Here is a 23,186-nt window from a genome sequence, read left to right on the forward strand (position 1 = left end):
GTTAGCAATACCCCCCAGCTTTGTGTCATCCGCAAACTTTATTAGCACATTCCTGCTCTTTGTGCCAAGGTCAGTAATAAAAAGGTTAAATAAGATCGGTTCCAAAACCGATCCTTGAGGGACTCCACTAGTAACTTTCTTCCAGCCTGACAGTTCACCCTTCAGTACGACCCGCTGGAGTCTCCCCTTTAACCAGTTCCTTATCCACCTTACAACTTTCATATTCATCCCCATCTTTTCCAATTTAACTAACAGTTCCGCATGTGGAACCGTGTCAAACGCCTTACTGAAATCGAGGTAAATTAGATCTACCGCATTTCCTTTATCTAAGTAATCCGTCACCTTCTCAGAGAAGGAGATCAGATTGGTTTGGCACGATCTACCTTTAGTAAATCCATGTTGCAATTCGTCCCAATTACCATTGACCTCTATGTCCTTAACTACTTTCTCCCTTAAAATTTTTTCCAAGACCTTACATACTACAGATGTCAAGCTAACAGGCCTATAATTACCCGGATCACTTTTATTCCCTTTCTTAAAAAAAGGAACTACGTTAGCAATTCTCCAGTCGTACGGCACAACCCCCGAGTTTATTGATTGCTTAAAAATTCTCGCTAACGGGCTCGCAATTTCATGCGCCAGTTCCTTTAATATCCTCGGATGGAGATTGTCCGGACCCTCCGATTTTGTCCCATTAAGCTGTTCAAGTTTGGCCTCTACCTCAGTTGCGGTCATATCCACCTCCATATCCACATTCCCGTTTATCATCCCTCCATCATCGCTAAACTCCTCACTAGTCTTATTAAAAACTGAGGCAAAGTACTGATTTAGATATTGGGCCATGCCTAGGTTATCCTTAACTTCCATTCCATCCTCAGTGTATAGTGGACCCACTTCTTCTTTCTTTGTTTTCTTCTTATTTATGTCGTTGTAGAACCTTTTACTATTGGTTTTGATTCCCTTTGCAAGGTCCAGTTCAATGCGGCTTTTAGCCTTCCTCACTTTATCCCTACATGATCTGACCTCACCAAGGTAGCTTCCCTTGCTAATCCCGCCTTTCTTCCACTCCCTGTAAGCTTTCTGCTTTTTCCTAATCCCCTCTCTGAGTTGCTTGCTCATCCAGCTTGGCCTACAACTCCTACCCATGGTTTTTTCCCCTTTCTTGGGATGCAGGCTTCCGACAATTTCCGCAGCTGTGACTTAAAGTAATTCCAGGCCTCCTCCGCATTTAAATCCACAAGTTCATCCATCCAATCCACTTCCCTAACTAATTTCCTTAACTCTTTAAAATTAGCTCTCGAGAAGTCGAAAACCCTAATCCCAGATCTACATTTGTTTATCCTTCCATATAGTTTGAACTGAATCAGCTCATGATCACTCGAACCAAGGTTGTCCCCTACCACCATTTCTTCTACGAGGTCCTCACTGCTCACCAAAACCAAATCTAAAATGGCATCCCCTCTCGTAGGTACTTCAACTACTTGATGAAGAAATCCATCCGCTATCACATCCAGAAAAATCTGACCCCTATAGTTCTTGCAAGCACTCGTCCTCCAGTCTATATCCGGGAAGTTGAAGTCTCCCATAATCACACATTTCCCCTTTGTGTTTACTTCATTAAAGACATTAAAGAGGTCTCTATCCATATCCAAATCAGATCCCGGTGGTCTATAGCACACCCCAAGCACTATCTCAGGGGAAGCTCTAGTTGGTTTTTTACCCAGTGTGATTTTTGCCCAGACAGACTCTGTCTTATCCATTCCATCGCTTCTTATTTCATTACAGTTAATCTCATCATTGATGTACAAGGCTACTCCACCACCTGTGCCTTTCTTCCTGTCTTTTCTAAACAGTACATAGCCTTCAATACCTGTACTCCAGTCATGAGTACTATTCCACCAGGTTTCTGTTATCCCTATAATATCAGGTTTCACTTCCTGCACCAGTTCCTCCATCTTGTTACCTAGGCTCCTCGCATTAGTGTACAGACATTTTAATTTTTGGCGTTTGGCGTCAGTGACATTCTTTCTCCCGTCGTGCACAGACCTTCTACCACCAGCATCACCCGTTAATCTGGTTTCTACTCCACTATTCCTCCTTGGATCAGTTCTTTGGTCCGCAAGGGTATCCCCTCTCACTTTGTTTACTTCCCTCTCCAGGTTATATTCCGGCGTGGAGATCTCCTGAACATCTCCCAACCATCTCCCCCAACTTCCTAGTTTAAAGCTCTCTTGATGAGGTTGGCGAGCCTCCATCCTAGAATTCTATTTCCCTCCTTACTTAGATGAAGTCCATCCTGAGCGAACAGTTGTCTATCCGTAAATGCTTCCCAATGACCGTACATCCCTAAGTCCTCCTTATAACACCAATGCCTGAGCCATCTGTTGATCGCCATAATCTTGTCACTCCTCCGTCGCCCTGCTCTAGGAACCGGCAGAATCCCACTGAAGATCACCTGAGCTTCGAATTCTTTGAGCGTCTTCCCCAGTCTGGCATAGTCCTCCTTGATACAGTCCAGCGAGTAACTAGCCGTATCATTCGTTCCCACATGAAGGACAATCAACGGATTCTTTCCCGCTCCTGCTAGGTGCAGGCCGGGGGTAGGAGCATCCCTCCCTCGGTCACAGCAGGTCCCCAGGCGGGTTCCCTGAGTGCCCACGTGGCGCTAAGAAGGCTGCTACACGGTCACTGATGCAGAAGAATCTGGATCACTTAGAAAGCTGGGGACAAGCAAACAACGTGTGTAGTAGTATGGCTAAATAATCAGTGTATACAAAGCATGCAGGCCATGCTTACAGGATGGGGGACTCTATTCTGAGCAGCAGTGATTCTGAAAAAGATTTGCAGGTCGGGGTAGATTATCATGAGCTCCCAGAGTGATGCTCTGGCCAAAAGTGCTAATGCAGTCCTCTGTATTTGGCACTGGTGTGATCGCTACTGGAATACTGGGTCCAGTTCTGGTGTCTACAATTCAAGATGAGGGTTGATAAATTGGAGAGGGCTCAGAGAAGAGTCAGAAGAATTTTGGAAAACTTGCCTTTTAGGGATAGACTCAAGGAGCTCAAGCTGTTTAGCTTAAGAAAGAGAAGTGTGTTCTTATAACGGTAGTTATGAGAACAGGCACCTTACTGAAATTTCCCCCTTTAAAAAATAGTCTATTCAACCTTTTCATTTGGGTATACTAGAGAAGTAATTTCAGTCAGGGGAAATATTAGAAGAACGTAGATCAGCTTTTTCCCTCACCAGCCTAGCCAGCATCTGTGAGAAGGCAGTGTCTAGAGGATAGAGCACTGACATCGGACTCAGAAGATCTGGGTTCTCTTCCCAGCTCTACCTGGCCAGTTAGGTGACTCTGACTCTCTGTGCCTCGGTTTCTACCGCTGGAAAATGGGGGTAATGATGTCCCCCCTTTCTAAAGTGCTTTGAGATCTACTGATGAAGGGTGTTTTGTAAGAGCTAGGCTTTATTTATTTGTTTTAGTGCTAATGAAAAACTGCAGTGATTAATAACAGAACCCTGGAATGACAGTTAAACAAAGGGGGCTCATTTATCCTATTGTGCAGCGGGGAGGCTTCCCACACCCAATCTCACCCTGTACTCCCTGTCGGCCTCATCCCGAACCCATTGAGACCACTGGGAGTCTTTTCATTAACTCCAATGAATTTTTTGATCAGGCTAAGTGGGAGGGAATCAATGACCTGCACTGCATCATCTTCCCTGCCTGAGACTCCTCTGAGACCTGCACAGAGGGACAGACAATGAGCAGGGCGATGGACACGTACATATTCAAACAAGCTTTTAGGAATAGCTGACACTCTTTCACTGTGAGAGAGACAAGGTGGGTGAGGCAATATCACTTATTGGACCAACTTCTCTTGGTGGAAGGGACAAGCTTTTGCAGGGTACGTCTACATTACGGGATTATTCTGATTTTACAGAAACCGGTTTTGTAAAACAGATTGTATAAAGTCGAGTGCACGCGGCCACTCTAAGCACATTCATTCAGCGGTGTGCGTCCATGTACCGAGGCTAGCGTTGATTTCTGGAGCATTGCACTCTGGGTAGCTATCCCATAGTTCCCGCAGTCTCCCCTGCCCATTGGAATTCTGGGTTGAGATCCCAATACAAAAACTGTCGCGGGTGATTCTGGGTAAATGTCGTCACTCAATCCTTTCTCCGTGAAAGCAATGGCAGACAATCATTTCACGCCCTTTTTCCCTGGATTGCCCTGGCAGACGCCATAGCATGGCAACCATGGAGCCTGTTTTGCCTTTCGTCACTGTCACCGTATGTGTACTGGATGCTGCTGAGAGAGGCGGTACTGCAGTGCTACACAGCAGCATTCATTTGCCTTTGCAAGGTAGCAGAGACGGTTACCATCTCTATTGCACCGTCTGCCATTGTAAATTGGCGATGAGATGATGGTTATCAGTCATTTTGCACTGTTTGCAATTGGAAATTGGTGATGACGGTTATCAATCGTTTTGTACCATCTGCTGCTGTCATGGTTGCTCCTGGCTGGCCTCGCTGAGGTCAGCCCAGGGCACATGGACAAAAATGGGAATGACTCCCCGGGTCATTCCCTTCTTTATGTTTTGTCTAAAAATAGAGTCAGTCCTGCCTAGAATATGGAGCAAGTCTACTAGAGAACCACAGAGCACAGTTGCACCAGGTCAGAGCCCCAGAGATCCCGCAGAAATGATGAGCTGCATGCCATTCTAGGGGGTGCTCCTGCAACAGCCTCACCCGTTGCTTCCCTCCTCCCATACCCCTCCTGGGCTACCGTGCCAGTGTCCCCCCATTTGTGTGATGAAGTAATAAAGAATGCAGGAATAAGAAACGCTGAGTTTTTAGTGAGATAAAATGAAGGGGAGGCAGCCTCTAGCTGCTATGATGAGGACGGTTACCAAGCCTTTCGTACCTTCTGCCGGAAATGACCAGGAGTCATTCCCTTTTTTACCCAGGCGCCCCCGGCCAACCTCACCGAGGCCAGCCAGGAGCACTCTATGGGCTGATGATGATGATGATGGCTACCAGTCATTTTGCACCATCTGCCACCGGCGGGAAGGGGATGCTGGTGTTCAGTGCTGCAGCACCCCGTCTACCAGCAGCATGCAGTAGACATAGGGTGACATTGAAAAAAGGCGAGAAACAATTTTTTTCCCTTTTCTTTCATGGGGGTGGGGGGGGAGAGAAGGGTGTAAATTGACGACATATACCCTGAAACACCTCGGAAAATGTTTTTGACCCTTCAGGTATTGGGAGCTCAGCCAAGAATGCAAATGCTTTTCAGAGACTGCGGGGACTGTGGGATAGCTGAGTCCTCAGTCCCACCTCCCTCCCTCCATGAGCGTCCATTTGATTCTTTGGCTTTCCGTCACGCAGCACTGTGCTGAGTCCCTGCTGTGGCCTCTGTCTATCATAGCCTGGAAATTTTTTCAAATGCTTTGTCATTTTGTCTTCTGTAACGGAGCTCTGATAGAACAGATTTGTCTCCCCATACAGCAGTCAGATCCAGTATCTCCCGTACGGTCCACACTGGAGCTCTTTTTGGATTTGGGACTGCATTGCCACGCATGCTGATCAGAGCTCCATGCTGGGCAAACAGGAAATGAAATTCAAAAGTTCATGGGGTTTTTCCTGTCTACCTGGCCAGCGCATCCGAGTTCAGATTGCTTTCCAGAGCGGTCACAATGGTGCACTGTGGGATAGCGCCCAGAGGCCAATGCCGTCGAATTGTGGCCACACTAACTCTAATCCTAGTCAGGGAGGAGTACAGAAATCGGTATTAAGAGCCGTTTATATCGATATAAAGGGCTTTGTTGTGTGGACGGGTGCAGGGTTAATTTGGTTTTACGCTGCTAAATTCGGTTTAAACGCGTAGTGTAGACCAGGCCACAGATTCACAGGGTGGAAGGCCAGAGGGAGCATTGTGATCATTTAGGCTGACGACCTGTATGACACAGGCCATAGAACTTTCCCAACATAATGCCTAATGCGGATCTTTTAGAAAAACATCCAGTCTTGATTTAAACATGGAGAATCCCCCATGACCACTGGTAAATTGTTCCAACTGTTCATTACTCTATTATAGATTTATGTCTTATTTCTAGTCTGAATTTGTCTAGCTTCAACTTCCAGCCATTCAGTTGCATTATAGCTTTCTCTCCTAGATTGAAGAGTCTATTATTAATTTTTTGTACCCCATGTCAGTACTTATAGACTGAAATCAAGTCACCCCTCTTTAAGCTCAATAGATCGACTCTATCACAAAAGGCAGGTTTTTTAATTCTTTAATCATTCTTGTGGCTCTTCTCTGAACTTTCTCCAATTTAGCAACATCCTACTAGAATTGTGGGCACCAGAACTGCACACAGTATTCTAGCAGCAGTCACAGCAGTGCCAAACATGTAGATAAAATAACCTCTCTGCTCCTACTTGAGATTCCCCTGTTTATGCATCCTAAGATCTATTAGCTCTTTTGATCACAGACTTCCACGGGGAGCTCGTGGTCAGCTGCTGATCCACCATGCTCCCCAAATATTTTTAAGAGTCACTTATCAGAGGGGTAGCTGTGTTAGTCTAGATCTGTAAAAGCAGCAAAGAATCCTGCGGCACCTTATAGACTAACAAACGTTTTGGAGCATGACCTTTCGTGGGTGAATACTCACTTCGTCAGATGCATCTGATGAAGTGGGTATTCACCCACGAAAGCTCATGCTCCAAAACTTCTGTTAGTCTATAAAGTTGTCATAACCTTAGTCCCAGATTTGGACCTTAGCGTCCAAAATATGGGGGTTAGCATGAAAACCTCCAAGCTTAGCTACCAGCTTGGACCTGGTACTGGCTGCCACCACCCAAAAAATTAGAGTGTTTTGGGGCACTCTGGTCCCCCTGAAAAACCTTCCCTGGGGACCCCAAGACCCAAATCCCTTGAGTCTCACAACAAAGGGAAATAATTCTTTTTCCCTTCCCCCCCTCCAGGTGCTCCTGGAGAGATACACAGACACAAGCTCTGTGAATCCAAACAGAGTGACTCCCCCTCTCCGTTTCCAGTCCTGGAAACAAAAGTACTTTCCTCTTCACCCAGAGGAAATGCAAAATCAGGCTAGCATATTCAACACACACATATCTCCCCCCCCCCGATTTCTTCCTCCCACCAATTCCCTGGTGAGTACAGACTCAATTTCCCTGAAGTAAAGAAAAACTCCAACAGGTCTTAAAAGAAAGCTTTATATAAAAAGAAAGAAAAAATACATACAAATGGTCTCTCTGTATTAAGGTGACACAATACAGGGTCAATTGCTTAAAAGAATATTGAATAAACAGCCTTATTCAAAAAGAATACAAATCAAAGCACTCCAGCACTTATATTCATGCAAATACCAAAGAAAAGAAACCATATAACTTACTATCTGATCTCTTTGTCCTTACACTTAGAAACAAAAGATTAGAAAGCAGAACTACTTCTCCAAAGCTCAGAGAAAGCAGGCAGCCAGAAAACAAAGACCTCAGACACAAAATTCCCTCCACCCAAAGTTGAAAAAATCCGGTTTCCTGATTGGTCCTCTGGTCAGGTGCTTCAGGTGAAAGAGACATTAACCCTTAGCTATCTGTTTATGATACGCCCCCCAAATTGCAGACAGTGGGGAAGCTCACTGGCGGCGATTTCCTTCTAGAACTTTAAAATAAACAGATTACTACAACACATGCACCTTTACATATACTACTAAATATATAACTAACAGACTTCTGCATTTTAAGAACACTTTTTAACTACTGAATTCTGGGAAACTCTCACGGGAGAGTGCATCAGCAACTTTGTTAGAAGCTCCTGTGATGTGTTGAATTTCAAAATCAAAATCTTGGAGAGCTAAACTCCAACGAAGAAGTTTCTTGTTGTTCCCCTTGGCAGTATGAAGCCACTTTAGTGCAGCATGGTCAGTTTGTAGTTGGAACCGCCGTCCCCAAACATATGGGCGTAGCTTTTCCAGGGCGTACACAATGGCATAGCATTCCTTTTCACTGACTGACCAGTGACTTTCCCTCTCAGACAGTTTTTTGCTGAGAAACACGACAGGATGGAAGTTGTGATCTGTTGCTTCCTGCATGAGCACTGCTCCTATACCACGCTCAGATGCATCTGTGGTTACTAGGAATGATTTGTCAAAATCCGGGGCCCTGAGCACAGGGTCAGACATGAGCGTTGCCTTAAGTTGGGTAAAGGCCTTTTGACACTCATCAGTCCACTTAACTGCATTTGGCTGGGTCTTTTTGGTCAGGTCGGTCAATGGGGCAGCGATTTGGCTGTAGTGTGGTACAAATCGCCTGTAGTATCCGGCCAAGCCTAAGAAGGATTGGACCTGTTTCTTTGACCTTGGGACAGGCCACTTTTGGATAGCATCCACCTTGGCCTGTAGGGGGTTTATGGTTCCTCGACCCACCTGGTGCCCCAGGTAAGTCACTCTGTTTTGGCCTATTTGACACTTTTTGGCCTTAACAGTTAGTCCTGCCTGCCTGATGCGCTCAAAGACCTTTTCCAGGTGTAGTAGGTGTTCGGGCCAGGAGTCTGAAAAAATGGCCACATCATCGAGGTAGGCAACTGCAAATTCTCCCAGTCCAGCTAGTAGACCATCTACCAGCCTCTGGAAGGTGGCGGGTGCATTTCGAAGGCCGAAAGGAAGGACATTGAATTCATACACCCCCACATGGGTGACGAATGCTGACCTCTCCTTGGCAGGTTCATCTAGCGGTACTTGCCAGTACCCCTTGGTTAAGTCTATTGTAGAGATGAACTGGGCATGTCCCAACTTTTCCAATAGCTCATCGGTGCGTGGCATTGGATAGTTGTCCGGATGAGTTAACGCATTTAGTTTACGGCAGTCCACGCAAAAGCGTATTTCCCCATCTGGTTTGGGTACCAGAACCACTGGAGATGCCCATGCACTGGTAGATGAGCGGATTATACCCATCTGTAGCATGTTCTGGATCTCCCGTTCTATAGCAGCTTGGGCATGAGGAGACACCCGGTAGGGTGGGGTTCTGATTGGGTGAGCATTACCTGTATCAATGGAGTGGTATGCCCGTTCAGTCCGTCCTGGGGTGGCTGAGAACAATGGGGCGAAGCTAGTGCACAGCTCCTTGATTTGTTGCCGCTGCAGACGTTCCAGGGTGGTTGAGAGGTTCACCTCTTCCACGCCACCGTCTTTTTTCCCGTCGTAGTAGACACCGTCAGGCCACTCAGCCTCATCTCCCTGGACTGTAAACTGACAAACCTGTAAGTCTCTGGAATAAAAAGGCTTGAGAGAATTAACATGGTAAACTCTAGGTTTTAGTGAGGAATTGGGAAATGCTATGAGGTAATTCACAGTTCCCAGGCGCTCTTGGACCGTGAATGGCCCTTCCCATGATGCTTCCATCTTATGGGCCTGTTGCGCCTTCAAGACCATAACCTGGTCTCCTACCTTGAAGGAACGTTCTCTGGCATGTCTGTCATACCAGGCCTTTTGCTCTTCCTGAGCATTCTTTAGGTTCTCTCTAGCAAGGGCTAAAGAGTGTCGGAGGGTGCTTTGTAGGTTGCTTACAAAGTCCAGAATGTTAGTTCCTGGAGAAGGCGTAAACCCCTCCCATTGCTGCTTCACCAACTGTAATGGCCCCTTAACCTCGTGACCATACACAAGTTCAAATGGTGAAAACCCTAAACTGGGATGTGGTACAGCCCTGTAGGCAAACAGCAACTGCTGCAACACTAGGTCCCAATTATTGGAGAATTCGTTGATGAATTTTCGTATCATGGCCCCCAAAGTTCCATTGAACCTTTCCTCCAGGCCATTGGTTTGATGGTGGTACGGGGTGGCAACCAAGTGATTCACCCCATGAGTTTCCCACAGTTTTTCCATGGTCCCTGCCAGGAAATTAGACCCTGAATCTGTAAGGATGTCAGAGGGCCAACCTACCCTGGCAAAGATGTTTGTTAGGGCCAGGCACACAGTGTTAGCCCTGGTGTTGCCTAGAGCGACTGCTTCTGGCCATTGGGTAGCAAAGTCCACTAAAGTCAGTACGTACTGCTTTCCTCTGGGCATCTTTTTTGGGAAAGGGCCCAGAATATCCACAGCTACTCGCTGAAATGGGACCTCAATTATGGGGAGTGGCTGGAGAGGGGCCTTGACCTGGTCTTGAGGCTTTACCACTCTATGGCATACCTCACAAGACCGGACATACTTGGCAACATCCTTGCCCATCCCCTCCCAGTGGAAGGACTTCCCCAACTGGTCCTTGGTTCTGTTCACCCCAGCATGGCCACTGGGGTGATCATGGGCTAAGCTTAAGAGCTTCCCCCGGTATTTAGTTGGAACCACCAACTGTTTTTGCGGCTGCCATTCTTCCCGGTGTCCACCAGAAAGAATTTCCTTGTATAAAAGTCCTTGGTCTATAACAAACCGGGATCGATTAGAAGAGCTGAGAGGCGGTGGGGTGCTCCGTGCCGCCGCCCAAGCTTTCTGAAGGCTGTCATCCGCTTCCTGCTCAACCTGGAACTGTTCCCTTGAGGCTGGGGTCACCAGTTCTTCCTCAGACTGTGGACTTGGGCTTGGTCCCTCTGGAAGCGATGTAGGTGATGGGGTTGTTTCCATTGCTGGTGAACCGCTCTCTGCTGGTGCACTTGAGGGTATTTCAGGCTCTGGCTGAGCCTTTTGGGTATGGCTGTCTTGTGCTTCTGCCAGTTCTGGCTCGCTGGCGCCCTCTGGCGTTGAGTTTGAAGATGTGGTTGCACTTGCTGGTGCTGGTTGCTGTTCCAGTTCCGGGCCTGGGACTGGAGATGCTGTGGCTGTTTCAGTGGTAGGCATGGAATCCGGGTCCACTACCTCTGTCTGGGTCTCTGGTAACACAGACGGGGCCTCTGTGGACAGCTCAGGAACAGGAATGGGTCTGGAAGCTTGCCTGGTTTGGCTACGTGTAACCATTCCCACTCTCTTGGCCCGCCTCACCTGGTTGGCCAAGTCTTCCCCCAGTAGCATGGGGATAGGATAATTGTCATAGACTGCAAAAGTCCACATTCCTGACCAGCCTTTGTACTGGACAGGCAGTTGAGCTGTAGGCAAGTCTACAGCTTGTGACATGAAGGGGTAAATTGTAACTTTGGCCTTTGGGTTGATGAATTTGGGGTCAACGAAGGATTGGTGGATAGCTGACACTTGTGCCCCCGTGTCTCTCCACGCAGTAACCTTCTTTCCGCCCACTCTCAAATTTTCCCTTCGCTCCAAGGGTATTTGAGAGGCATCCGGGCCTGGGGATCTTTGGTGTGATGGTGGTGTAATGAATTGCACTCGCATGGTGTTCTTTGGACAGTTGGCCTTGATATGTCCCAGTTCATTACACTTAAAGCATCTTCCATCTGATGGGTCACTGGGCCGAGGTGAGTTACTGGAGACTGGTGAGGTGGAAGGGTAGGGTGTCTGTGGCTTTACTTGGGTGGTATGTGGGGTCTTTGGCTGTCCTCGGTTGTAGGGTTTATGGTCTGTGTGCCCCCTGGGGTAATCGTTCCCCTTGACAGTAGCTTTCTTGCTTTCTGCCAGTTCCATCCATTTGGCTCCAATCTCCCCCGCCTCAGCGAGATCTTTGGGTTTTGCATCTTGTATGTACCGTGTGATGTCTTCAGGAACACCATCCAAGAACTGCTCCATTTGTATGAGGAGGTTCAGTTCTTCCAAGGTTTGAACGTTGTTTCCTGTTATCCAGGCCTCATAGTTTTTTGCAATGTAGTAGGCGTGTTTGGGAAATGACACCTCTGGTTTCCACTTTTGGGTTCTGAAGCGCCGACGGGCATGATCTGGGGTTATCCCCATTCTGTATCTGGCCTTGGTTTGAAAAAGTTTATAGTCATTCATTTGCTGCTTAGGCATTTCAGCTGCCACCTCTGCTAAAGGTCCACTGAGCTGTGACCTTAATTCTACCATGTACTGGTCTTCGGGGATGCTGTACCCAAGACAGGCTCTTTCAAAATTTTCCAAGAAGGCCTCGGTGTCATCACCTGCCTTGTAGGTGGGAAATTTCCTGTGCTGTGGAGCGATAATTGGCGCCGGGTTGTTAGGGTTGGCTGGCACATGCAGCCCAGCTTTTGCCAAGTCCAGTTCATGTTTTCTCTGTTTTTCCTTCTCTTCATTCTCTTTTTGTTGTTTTTCCATTTCTTTTTGGTGTTTTTCCATGTCTCAGCGGTGGGCCGCCTCTTCTTCTTCTTGCTTCCTTCTGTGGGCCAACTCTTCTTCTGCTTGTTTCCTTCGGTAGGCCACCTCTTCTTCTTCTTGTTTTCTTTTGTATGCTGCCTCTTTGGCTGCCTGTTCTCTTTGGTAAGCTGCCTGTTCTCTTTGGTAGGCTGCCTGTTCTCTTTGGTAGGCTGCCTCTCTGATCTGTTCTTCTCTTTCTTTCATCTCCATCTCTTTTTGTTTTATTTCCAGTTGTCGCCTGTGTTCAACTTCTTTGATTTGTTCTTCGGCCTCAATTTTTGCCTTAGAAGTCATGGTTCCTGTTTTCTTGGGTTGGGGTGCCCTCCGGTGTTTATCTTCAGAACTGCAGGTTCTCTGTTGCCTTCTGAAGTCTGCCTAGCAACAGTGCCTTTAGCTAATCTTCAATGTTAAGTAAACCTGAAAAACCACTTTATTTGCATTTATATAGTGCTGGTAATGACTCTCAATGGGAGTGCTATTGTGTGACAAAAGACTCTTAATAGCACCTTAATGATTTCTTGCTTAAGATGCAAGCTATAAACTGCCAGAGAGAGCAGAAAAAAAAAAATTCTCTCTGGTTCCCTTTTAAAACCAAACTGTTTCTCTCTGCTAAAAAGCCCTTAGCAGAGAAAAGAAAAATATAATATTCCTACTGGCTTCTGGATTCTGTCTATATCCCACCCGCTGCCACTCATATCATAACCTTAGTCCCAGATTTGGACCTTAGCGTCCAAAATATGGGGGTTAGCATGAAAACCTCCAAGCTTAGCTACCAGCTTGGACCTGGTACTGGCTGCCACCACCCAAAAAATTAGAGTGTTTTGGGGCACTCTGGTCCCCCTGAAAAACCTTCCCTGGGGACCCCAAGACCCAAATCCCTTGAGTCTCACAACAAAGGGAAATAATTCTTTTTCCCTTCCCCCCTCCAGGTGCTCCTGGAGAGATACACAGACACAAGCTCTGTGAATCCAAACAGAGTGACTCCCCCTCTCCGTTTCCAGTCCTGGAAACAAAAGTACTTTCCTCTTCACCCAGAGGAAATGCAAAATCAGGCTAGCATATTCAACACACACATATCTCCCCCCCCCGATTTCTTCCTCCCACCAATTCCCTGGTGAGTACAGACTCAATTTCCCTGAAGTAAAGAAAAACTCCAACAGGTCTTAAAAGAAAGCTTTATATAAAAAGAAAGAAAAAATACATACAAATGGTCTCTCTGTATTAAGGTGACACAATACAGGGTCAATTGCTTAAAAGAATATTGAATAAACAGCCTTATTCAAAAAGAATACAAATCAAAGCACTCCAGCACTTATATTCATGCAAATACCTAAGAAAAGAAACCATATAACTTACTATCTGATCTCTTTGTTCTTACACTTAGAAACAAAAGATTAGAAAGCAGAACTACTTCTCCAAAGCTCAGAGAAAGCAGGCAGCCAGAAAACAAAGACCTCAGACACAAAATTCCCTCCACCCAAAGTTGAAAAAATCCGGTTTCCTGATTGGTCCTCTGGTCAGGTGCTTCAGGTGAAAGAGACATTAACCCTTAGCTATCTGTTTATGACAAAAGTGCCACAGGATTCTTTGCTGCTTTTAAGAGTCACTGTTTTCCAGGGTAGAGTCCCCCATTCTGTATGTATGGCCTACATTCTTTGTGACCTGTCCCCTTCATTATTTACCACTTCCCCAATATGTGTCACCTGCATACTTTATCAGAGACAATATTATGTTTTCTTCCAGACCACTGATAAAAATGTTAAATAGCATAGGGCCAAGAAACAATAAAAAATAAAAATAAAAAAAAAATAAAAAATTGGAGGTATACCTATCTCCTAGAACTGGAAGGGACCTCAAAAAGTTATTGAGTCCAGCCCCCTGCCTTCACTAGCAGGACCAAGTACTGATTTTTGCCCTAGATCCCTAAGTGGCCCCCCATCGGTTTAGCAGGCCAATGCTCGAACCACTGAGCTATCCCTCCCCCCTGCAGGACCCCACTGGAACACACCCACTTGATAACAATTCCCCATTTTGAGGTTTATCAGTTGGACATTTTATAATTCATTAATGTCTGCCATGTTAATTTTATATTGCTCTAGTTTTTAATCAAAATGTCATGCAGAAACAAGTCAAACACTTTATGGAAGTCTAGGTATATTACATTAACCAAACTTATAATCTCATCAAAAAGGATATCGAGTTAGTTTGACAGTATGTATTTTCCATAAACCTAGGTTGATTTGCATTACTCTCCTTCAATTCTTTATTATAGTTCCTTTGCTTAATAAATAAGTTAGTTTTAAATGCAAAAAATGTTTTGATAGTCGGTGAGAAACTTTTTTCTTGGGTATCCAGCCTATTTAAGGTAGTTTTATTTTAACAAAGTTAAAATGTTTCTGTATAGTTAATTGAATTTGAATTTCCATTCCCATAGAGCTTGACTTGAATCATAAGTAAAAAAATTTTTGATCACCTGCTGAGAAATGCATCATTTGCCATTTCCTAACATAATAAAAATTAAGAGTATCAAGCATTGAACCATGAGCCTCCATGTCTGTGTCGCTCAAAAGTTTATCCCTTCCACCAACAGAAGTTGGTCCAATAAAAGAGATTACCTCACCCAACTTGTTTCTCTCCTATCTTGGGACCAACATGGTTACAGCAACACTGCAAACAACTGTGTCACTATATTCCCCATAACAGTGGATGGTGCTGGTGTCTCATAATGAAGCTGTCTTTTTACTGATACTTTCCAGCAGGAAATGGTTTCATCCTCCTCCTCTCCCCCTGGCCTTTGTCTGTTCTATCCTCCTATCATGTCCTGACTGACGAGGACTGTAAGCTCCTTGGGAAAGGGACTGTCTTCTCTGTTGTTTGTCTATATTGCAATAGGGCTGTGATCCTTTGACCAGGGTGCATAGGCAGGCCATTGTCGAATGATAAATAGTAGTAACAAACAGATCAGGAGTCAGGGAACGCTGATCCCATTAGAATTCATAACAAAACAGAATACTTCCCAAGGTATTGCATGGTTCTGATACTGATTTTAATTAGATTTACTTATTATTGGTTAAAACTTGCAACAATTTTGAAACTGAATGTATCTGCTTTTTCATTGTGCAGGCATTGCATTGTACTCATGGGCATCAGACTGTCAAGATGGCAGTTTCCATTTGGTTTTAAGGGCTATATGCTGCTAGCCATACTCTTGTTGAGCAGTCTTACGCTGCTGGTGGAACTATTTGTGGATCAAGGTACTAATCATCAGGAGCAAGACTGGAAGACTCTGGCCCTTAATTGAGTGCTTGTTTAATTATATTCAAAACTTAAAGACAGTGATATACTACGAAGAATTTAGGAACTGCTATACTGGATCAGATTTGTGGTCCAGTTGATCTAGTGTTTAGACAGTGGACACTATCAGATGCTTCAGAGGAAGATGTAAGAACCCCACCCCACCTTAAGCATATGTGGGATAACCTGCACCCACACTAGATCTCATCTTGATCTTCAGTATTTAGAGATTGGCTTAAGCTCGGAAGCATGAGCTTTAATATTCCTTCCATAAATTGTCATTATCAGTAAGTGTTGTAACTCTGGATATTTTTGGTATCCGTATAAATATCAAATTCCTCTTTGAATCTTGCTAAATTCCTGGTCTCAACAACAGCCTGTGACAATGAGTTCCACAGACTAATTATGCATTGTATAAAAAAGTATTTCTTTTATCCAGTGAATTTGCCACCCTTCCGTTTCATTGAATGTCCCCTATTCTTCTGTTCTCCCTGCTCATAACACAACTTCCTGTTCTACCTTCTCTATTGTACCATTCATTATATGAAGCACTTTTTATCATGTCCCCTCTTATTCGTCTTTCTAACGTAAACATTCTCAATGTGTTCAATCTCTCTTCATACAAGAATTTCCCCAGGTCCTGGATCATTCTTGTCATGTTTCCTGGAATAATTTTTAACTATGAAATAGCCTGCAAGATGTGCTGCATGGTATTCCAGCTGAGGCCGTACCATTGATTTATCCTATAGCATTATAATATTGCCCTTATTCTTCATCCTATTCCTTCTTGTGCATCTTCCAGGTATGTAAATACAGTCACTAGACTAGCTTGTCGATTACATTTCAGTTTTTCTTATATGTGTCACATTTTCAAGGGGCCCTCAATTAATTCCTGGAATGAAACAATAGGCAGTAGAACAGGCCAACCTCGTAAAACTTTATCCAGTACCAGTAAGTCATTAGGCCTGTCCCTGGGAGTAAATTCTCCATCTGTTTGCAAAGAAACCACAGCATTTTCTACATTGTGTCAGCATTTACAGTAATATTGCCACTCCCAGAGATTTCTTGAGTTTTCTCCAAAGGTCCCATATGGCTTAATCTTTCTCACACACACTCATGTGCACCCGTACAAAAATATGGAGAACACAAACAAAAACTAGAGCGGAAGGACTGCTGTCATGAATCCAGGCTCACTACATGGATTCTGACCTATTGGCACTATCTTCTCCCCCCTACTCCTTTAAATTAATATTTTGGAGGGGGGAGGGAGGGAGGGAGGGAGGGAAGTACACTTTTGTCTCCAGTGATCAGTTTTCTGTAGTGATCCGGGAGGCCTATACCCCAGCTTTCAGCGCTGCTTCTTGCCTTAATAAGCTGCACCTTTCAATTTCTCAAGCAACTGTTGTCCTTTAGAGACCAGTCACATTCATATGTAAACCCTAGACAGATTTCAGCTGGATGTCCACCCTCAAAGTGTTTTCCCTGGACCTGCAAACGAGGTCAGCCCAAAGGGGCCAGTCCTGCATTTTCTGCTCAGGCAAAGCTGTTGCCTGAATGAGGGCTCCTGGATCAGACTCCCAAATTGTTGAGAGTCACTATGATGCAGTGATTGCTGTTAAGTTGAGTAAGTACTGGGGAATAATGTGAATGAGGATAGAACGAGCCTGTCAGAAAAAAGAAAAAAAATACTTACATTTTAGAAAAAGCCACAGGCGTGGCTTTATTTGAAGCTGGTCAGCTGGTATACCATGGGCTGTGGCAGTTAAGCAGCTGATCCTACTTTTGTTAATGGCTCTTGGCACCAATATAACAGGCAAACCCATCTAAGGGCTTGTCTACATCACAAAGTTGCAGCGCTGGTGAGGGGGTTACAGCGCTGCAACTTAGGAGGTGTACACATCTGCAGGGCATCATCAGCGCTGCAACTCCCTGTTTGCAGCGCTGGCCATACTCCCGTTTTGTCTCGGGTGTAGAGGATCCAGCGCTGGTGATCCAGCGCTGGTAATCAAGTGTAGACACTTACCAGCGCTTTTCTTGACCTCCGTGGAAAAAGCAGGTATCGCAGCATACCTGAGGAAGCCTCTCTGGTAATCAAGCAGGTCTGCTTCCCCGGTTTGCTCTCGCATTCCCCGAACCCCCGTACAAGCAGGTCTCCTTCCCTGCGGTTTGCTCTCGCGTTCCCCGAACCCCCGTGCAAGCAGGTCTCCTTCCCTGCGGTTTGCAGGGGGGTTTGGGGAACGCGAGAGCAAACCGCGGGGAAGCAGGTCTCCTTCCCCGGTTTGCTCTCGCGTTCCCCGAACCCGTACAAGCAGGTCTCCTTCCCTGCGGTTTGCTCTCGCGTTCCCCGAACCCCCGTGCAAGCAGGTCTCCTTCCCTGCGGTTTGCAGGGGGGTTCGGGGAACACGAGAGCAAACCGCGGGGAAGCAGGTCTCCTTCCCCGGTTTGCCCTCGCGTTCCCCGAACCCCCGTGCAAGCAGGTCTCCTTCCCTGTGGTTTGCAGGGGGGTTCGGGGAACGCGAGAGCAAACCGCGGGGAAGCAGGTCTCCTTCCCCGGTTTGCTCTCGCGTTCCCCGAACCCCCCTTGAAGCCGCCCAACAGCGCTGCAGTGTGGCCACATTTAACACCACTTGCAGCGCTGGTTGCTGTAAGTGTGGCCACTCTGCAGCCCTGGCCCTATACAGCTGTACTAATACAGCTGTAACAACCAGCGCTGCAAAATTGTAGATGTAGACATACCCTAAGTCTCTGTGTTTACTTGTTCCCTTGGCAGAAGTGAAAGACTACGAGCCCCCATTTGGTTCTAAAGTACGAGAGCACCCTTGTGTTGAAAGCATGAAGGACAACGTCTTGCGAGATAGAGGGCGTCCAGAGATCCCTAGCTCCTGGCTCAACCATCAGGTAAGAACATGCTGTGCAAGTGACTGTAGCATTCAGCCACTGCCCTGAGTAGGGGTGATACAGTCCAGACACAGTCCCTCATCCAGTGCTCTGGGGTGCAGAGGGCTGAACAGGCTGCACCATCTGTTAAGAAAAGGGCTAGAGTTTCTTAATAGGCTGGCGGTGCTGGTGCTCCTGCCCATCCACATCCTTAGTAAATCACACACCTCATCATTCTGAACTGGGTTTCCTCTCCCAACCCCACCCCCTTAGTGCAGGGCAGTGAAGTTCTACTGCACCCATGGCCTCAGAAGAGACAGTCTCTACCCTAAATGATCCACCTTAGCTAGAAACCAAACCCAGATCAATCAGCCAAATCTCAGTGAAATATATTGCCTCCTAAAGCACTCCCAGTTCAGGCTCTGAAGGGTGAAAGGGGAGAAAATTCCATATGAGGCTCCTTTCAGCTGAGAAATAACTGCTGTCAGACTCAGAATTTTTTCCTAGGGACCATCAGCAAGAGCATGCCAGTTGATCTGGTGGGTTAAGGCAACAGAGGAGAGGCAGTCTCAGCTCGTTCAGGTCTTTGAAAGGGAAGCATTAACAATCCTCTTCAGTTGTGGGCTCTGAACCTCTCTATTGGCCCTAACATGGGTTCTTCTCACATTTGGTTAGTCACAGTCCGGACTACAGGGGTGTGAATTGTGGAGCACTCTGACTGCCTTGTATAGACCCTGCTGACTCAGACTCAGAGGTGCCTAGCGTGTGTTAACGTGGTCCCGTTTGAAACCGGACTATGTCAATGCAAACTAGATACCTTGTTGTTTGAGCCAGTGGGATCTACACAATGCAATGAGAGTGCAACATGTCAGAGCGCTGTACAGCACGCACACACACACACACACACACACACACACACACACACACACACACACACACTCGCGCACACACACAGAGCACTGTGCAGACAACTCCTGAATGAAACTGTCTGAAAACCAGGCAAGGCTGTGTATTTCTCAATGTCTGCTCTGGCTGGTACAAAAGCAGACAACTCAGTCCTGAGCCTATTGATCACATCAGTGAAATAACTTGACAGCTGCTCACAGAAGAACACACTTGCCAGTCACTACGGAAGTAGGGCCAAATAAATGAGGGCAGGAACTAGCCTGATTGTCTCAGAGAAACAGGAACAGGGAAACACTCCAGTTCTGCTGTCAGCTCTACTAGATGAGCTACAGATGCCCCATAAGCCTTAATGCAATTGCTGGAGAACCCCCAGGACACTTTGCCTCTTGTCTGGCAACAGGTGAGTGCTGCTCACTAGCTGCTGCCCTGTGGAATCAGGTAGCAGGATAGTTGCTGCTCCCTAACTACACCACTATGGAGAGATTGCGGTGCTCATCCAACAGGCCCCCTAGAACGGCAAACTGGGAAGAGCACAGTCTCTGTACTTCAGGGGCTGTGCACAATCTGGCCATAAGTGAGGTTTAAACAAAAGGCTAATTTAGGGAAATTGACAGTACTGGATTTGATCTCACTGATAAGGAGCTTTAATAAAAGGAGATTTGGTTCCCACCCTATAAATCCTCTCAACATTTCATGCAGCACCACCAGAAATTCAGCAGGGCATTGACTTCACTGGAGCGATCACAGTTTATCCCAGGTGGGGATCTACCCCAGAATTCTTTAGTACTAATTTTGAAATCGGTAGAAGTGGCTCTTACTGTAATGGCTCCTCCATATTCATTTTCTTCCTCTGCAGTTGTGGTTTGGTAATGAACCCATTATTCATAGTGATAACATTCTGGAATAGATTTACATATTGCAGTGTTTTCCTCCTTAATGAGACTTGTTGCACTATTGATTCCAAGTTAATGTTTAATATTTAATTTAATTTACTGCTTGTAATTTCAATGCCAGCAGAAAATGAATCTTATTTCTATCCAGACAGTAACATTCTGCTATTAACATTGACATCAGTCAACATCACCAATTAGGGAAATTATATAATTAATGTGGTATTGTGAAGTGTGTGTTTTTCGATAAAAAGTTTAATATAAATCCTGCTTAATGGCCTTTGGTGTCAGAAAGCAAAACACACAATTTCCTGGCAAATATCTCTTGTTTATAAAGATATTGCTAAGACACAGCTGTTTTTATTTCCAATAAACGTGTGCAGCAGCACTGCAATTATAGCCAAATACCTGTGAGTACTGTGTCTGCAAGATCAGGGCTTATGTTTCTACATAAATCCAAGAAACCATCAGGACTTGAACTGGGGCCTGATACTTAGTTTTTCTCCAGATTTCACTTGGATTTCCCACTACCCTCTTCATGATCAGCTGACCAGTAATAGTGAGGGTATCATGTAACATATCACACTTCTAAAACACACTGCTGGATTCTGCAGTAATGGTCCACTGTATTTTATACTACAGTACTCTACAGTAATGGTCCAACACCTGCAGTAACTCTGCTGTAATCTACTGTAAATAGTGCAGTATTTTTGTATAGAGTTCTTACTACACTTCACATCAGATAGAGACCAATTCTGTAAACATGTATGTACGTCAGTAACTTTGCTCACCCAAGAAGTCGCATGAAAGTTACTCACACACAAGTGCTTGCGTTGCCCGAGACCTACCTATTCTGTAGAGGAATTCATTGCTGTGTTTCTGTGCCCATTGCAGGGTATCCAGACGGTGTGCGAGACTCTTATTGAGTGTTGGGATCACGACCCCGAAGCCCGGCTCACTGCGCAGTGCGTGGCTGAGCGTTTCAATGAGCTTGAGCACCAGGACAGACTCTCAGGAAGAAGTTGTTCAGAGGAGAAAATCCCAGAAGACTGCACTGTGACCACCACCAAGTAGCCATCAGCTCAGACTTGCGTAAAGGAGGGAAGTTGCTCCTGAACTCATGCTGTTTGGAAAAAGAAGAGGTCCCAATCGATGCCTGGACTTGCTTCCTGAAGTACTGAGGATCTTGCCACTCCTTTTAAGTGGTGTCTCCAGAGAGGGACAGGAATTTGTGGGAACCAAAAATAGGGAGTTGGTGTCATACCGTGGCTGCCTTAGATCTTGTCATGTCTAAGCTGTGTTAGCACTTCCTCAGGAAACAAGATTTGACAATAGCCAATAATATTTGCACTTTATTAATGCCTGTGTTGAACTACAGAATAGCTATTCTTATATATATAGCTATACTCTGGAAAGAGTAAAATGTGCTTCCAGGAAAGTACCAGTACCTAAGAGAACCCTGCCCATTAAGGAAACAAAGGGAGAGGTCTCTCATGATACCAGCAACAGCGTGCTAGGCACCTCACCAAATGCATAGGAACAACAGGCAATAGAAAGGTGGCTTTTAAATCACATACTTGTACATATCCTGCTGTTGCCTTGCTGCTTTGTATTTTAGAGAGCTTGTTCACAGCAGACAGACAGATTTGGCCTCAGAGTCTGTTTGTTATGCAGTAACTCTGCAATCATTTCTGCAGCTGGTTTCAAAAGTTTTAGTATGTATTGTTCAGTGGGTCACCAGCGCACTCAGATGCTTAACTATGTTCCTCAAAATATTCCAAAAAAGAGGGGTTGTGTTTGACTCTTAACATGTGTCTCTATATGAAGTCATTCTCCCTCATATGTTTATTGCTTTGAATTTACACTTCCTACTAGCAGGCTGCAAAATATCAGAGGAACATGTTTCCTTCACCCGACCCTAGGAAACCAGGCAAGGCCAATAATAAGGCAGCTGTTCTGCATTTGCTGTACATTCTGATGAAAGGCAGTACTTCTTTTTACTTTTCATGTATTGATATAAAAACAAACTCTTTTTATACACAGCATGTCTAATTTCTTGACACAAGAAAAGCTACAGGGAAGTCAGAGCAAAGGTCCATCTAGCCTAGTATTCTGTCTTCCAGGAGTGCCCCAGAGAGAATGAACAGACCAGGTAATCCATCCCCTCTTGCCCATTCCCAGCTTCTCGCAAACAGACTAGGGCCACCATCCCTGCCCATCCTGGCTAACAGCCACTGATGGACCTATCCTCCTATGAATTTACCCAGTTCTTTTTTCAGTTTTTCTTAGTTCAGACTCTGTTTCATGCCTTATTTGCAAAAGCCAGGAAAGAACATCGGTGTCCTCCATTTCTGAACTCCCATGCAGATCTGGATGCAGTGGGAACACTCTCTAACATAAAATTGTCACATACTGCACATACACAGTAGTTAGGGCTGCTCCCAGCTATTCAGTATAACTAGCAAAAAATGTGCATTCCAAAATTCACCCATCAGACATTACTTACATTCTTTTCACCTTCCAAGAGATTTAGATTTGAAGTTGGCCTCATATTGGACTTTAAAGTAAAGCTATCAGTGGTCAGTATTTCCTACCAGTTTTGTTTTCAGGTGTCTTCTGTGCTCCTCTCACAGAGGAATAAAATGTGCCATTGAAATTAACAAAACAATTCTCCATTAATAAATATATAGAGAGAGGTCTGTCCAGTGCAAATATAAAAGCCTTTGTCAGACATGATATTTTTCTAGGAGACTCCTTTATAAATCAATAGGAAACAGTTTATTCACATAAAATTAAGATTTATGGTGAAAATATTTTATTTAAAATGTTTTTGTATATGCTTTTATAATAAACTATATAGAGATATTTAAAGAGTGGTGCAGAAAGTCAACAACTAAAACTGGATTCAGAAAATACTATGCTGGATTTTATAGGGGGACTATTTTAGTTTGAATGGTGGCACTACAGGCAAAAGGAATACAGCTTAGCTGCTTTGCTT

At 45.3% G+C, this 23,186-nt stretch overlaps 1 protein-coding gene across 2 annotated transcripts in view; it reads left to right on the top strand.

Annotated features, from left to right (window-relative positions):
• The window catches only part of TGFBR2 (transforming growth factor beta receptor 2), an 88,878-nt gene extending 66,533 nt beyond the window's left edge, over positions 1 to 22,345 (top strand). For both annotated transcript variants that reach the window (XM_030551003.1, XM_030551004.1), the window contains 2 exons: positions 18,286 to 18,413; positions 21,083 to 22,345. In XM_030551003.1, coding sequence (XP_030406863.1) covers positions 18,286 to 18,413; positions 21,083 to 21,262 — 308 coding nt within the window. In that variant the 3' untranslated portion in view covers positions 21,263 to 22,345. The remainder of the gene's footprint in view (positions 1 to 18,285; positions 18,414 to 21,082) is intronic.
• The last annotated feature ends 841 nt before the right edge of the window (positions 22,346 to 23,186 follow it).

The sequence above is a fragment of the Gopherus evgoodei genome, chromosome 2 (assembly GCF_007399415.2).
Source record: "Gopherus evgoodei ecotype Sinaloan lineage chromosome 2, rGopEvg1_v1.p, whole genome shotgun sequence".
NCBI lineage: Eukaryota > Metazoa > Chordata > Testudines > Testudinidae > Gopherus > Gopherus evgoodei.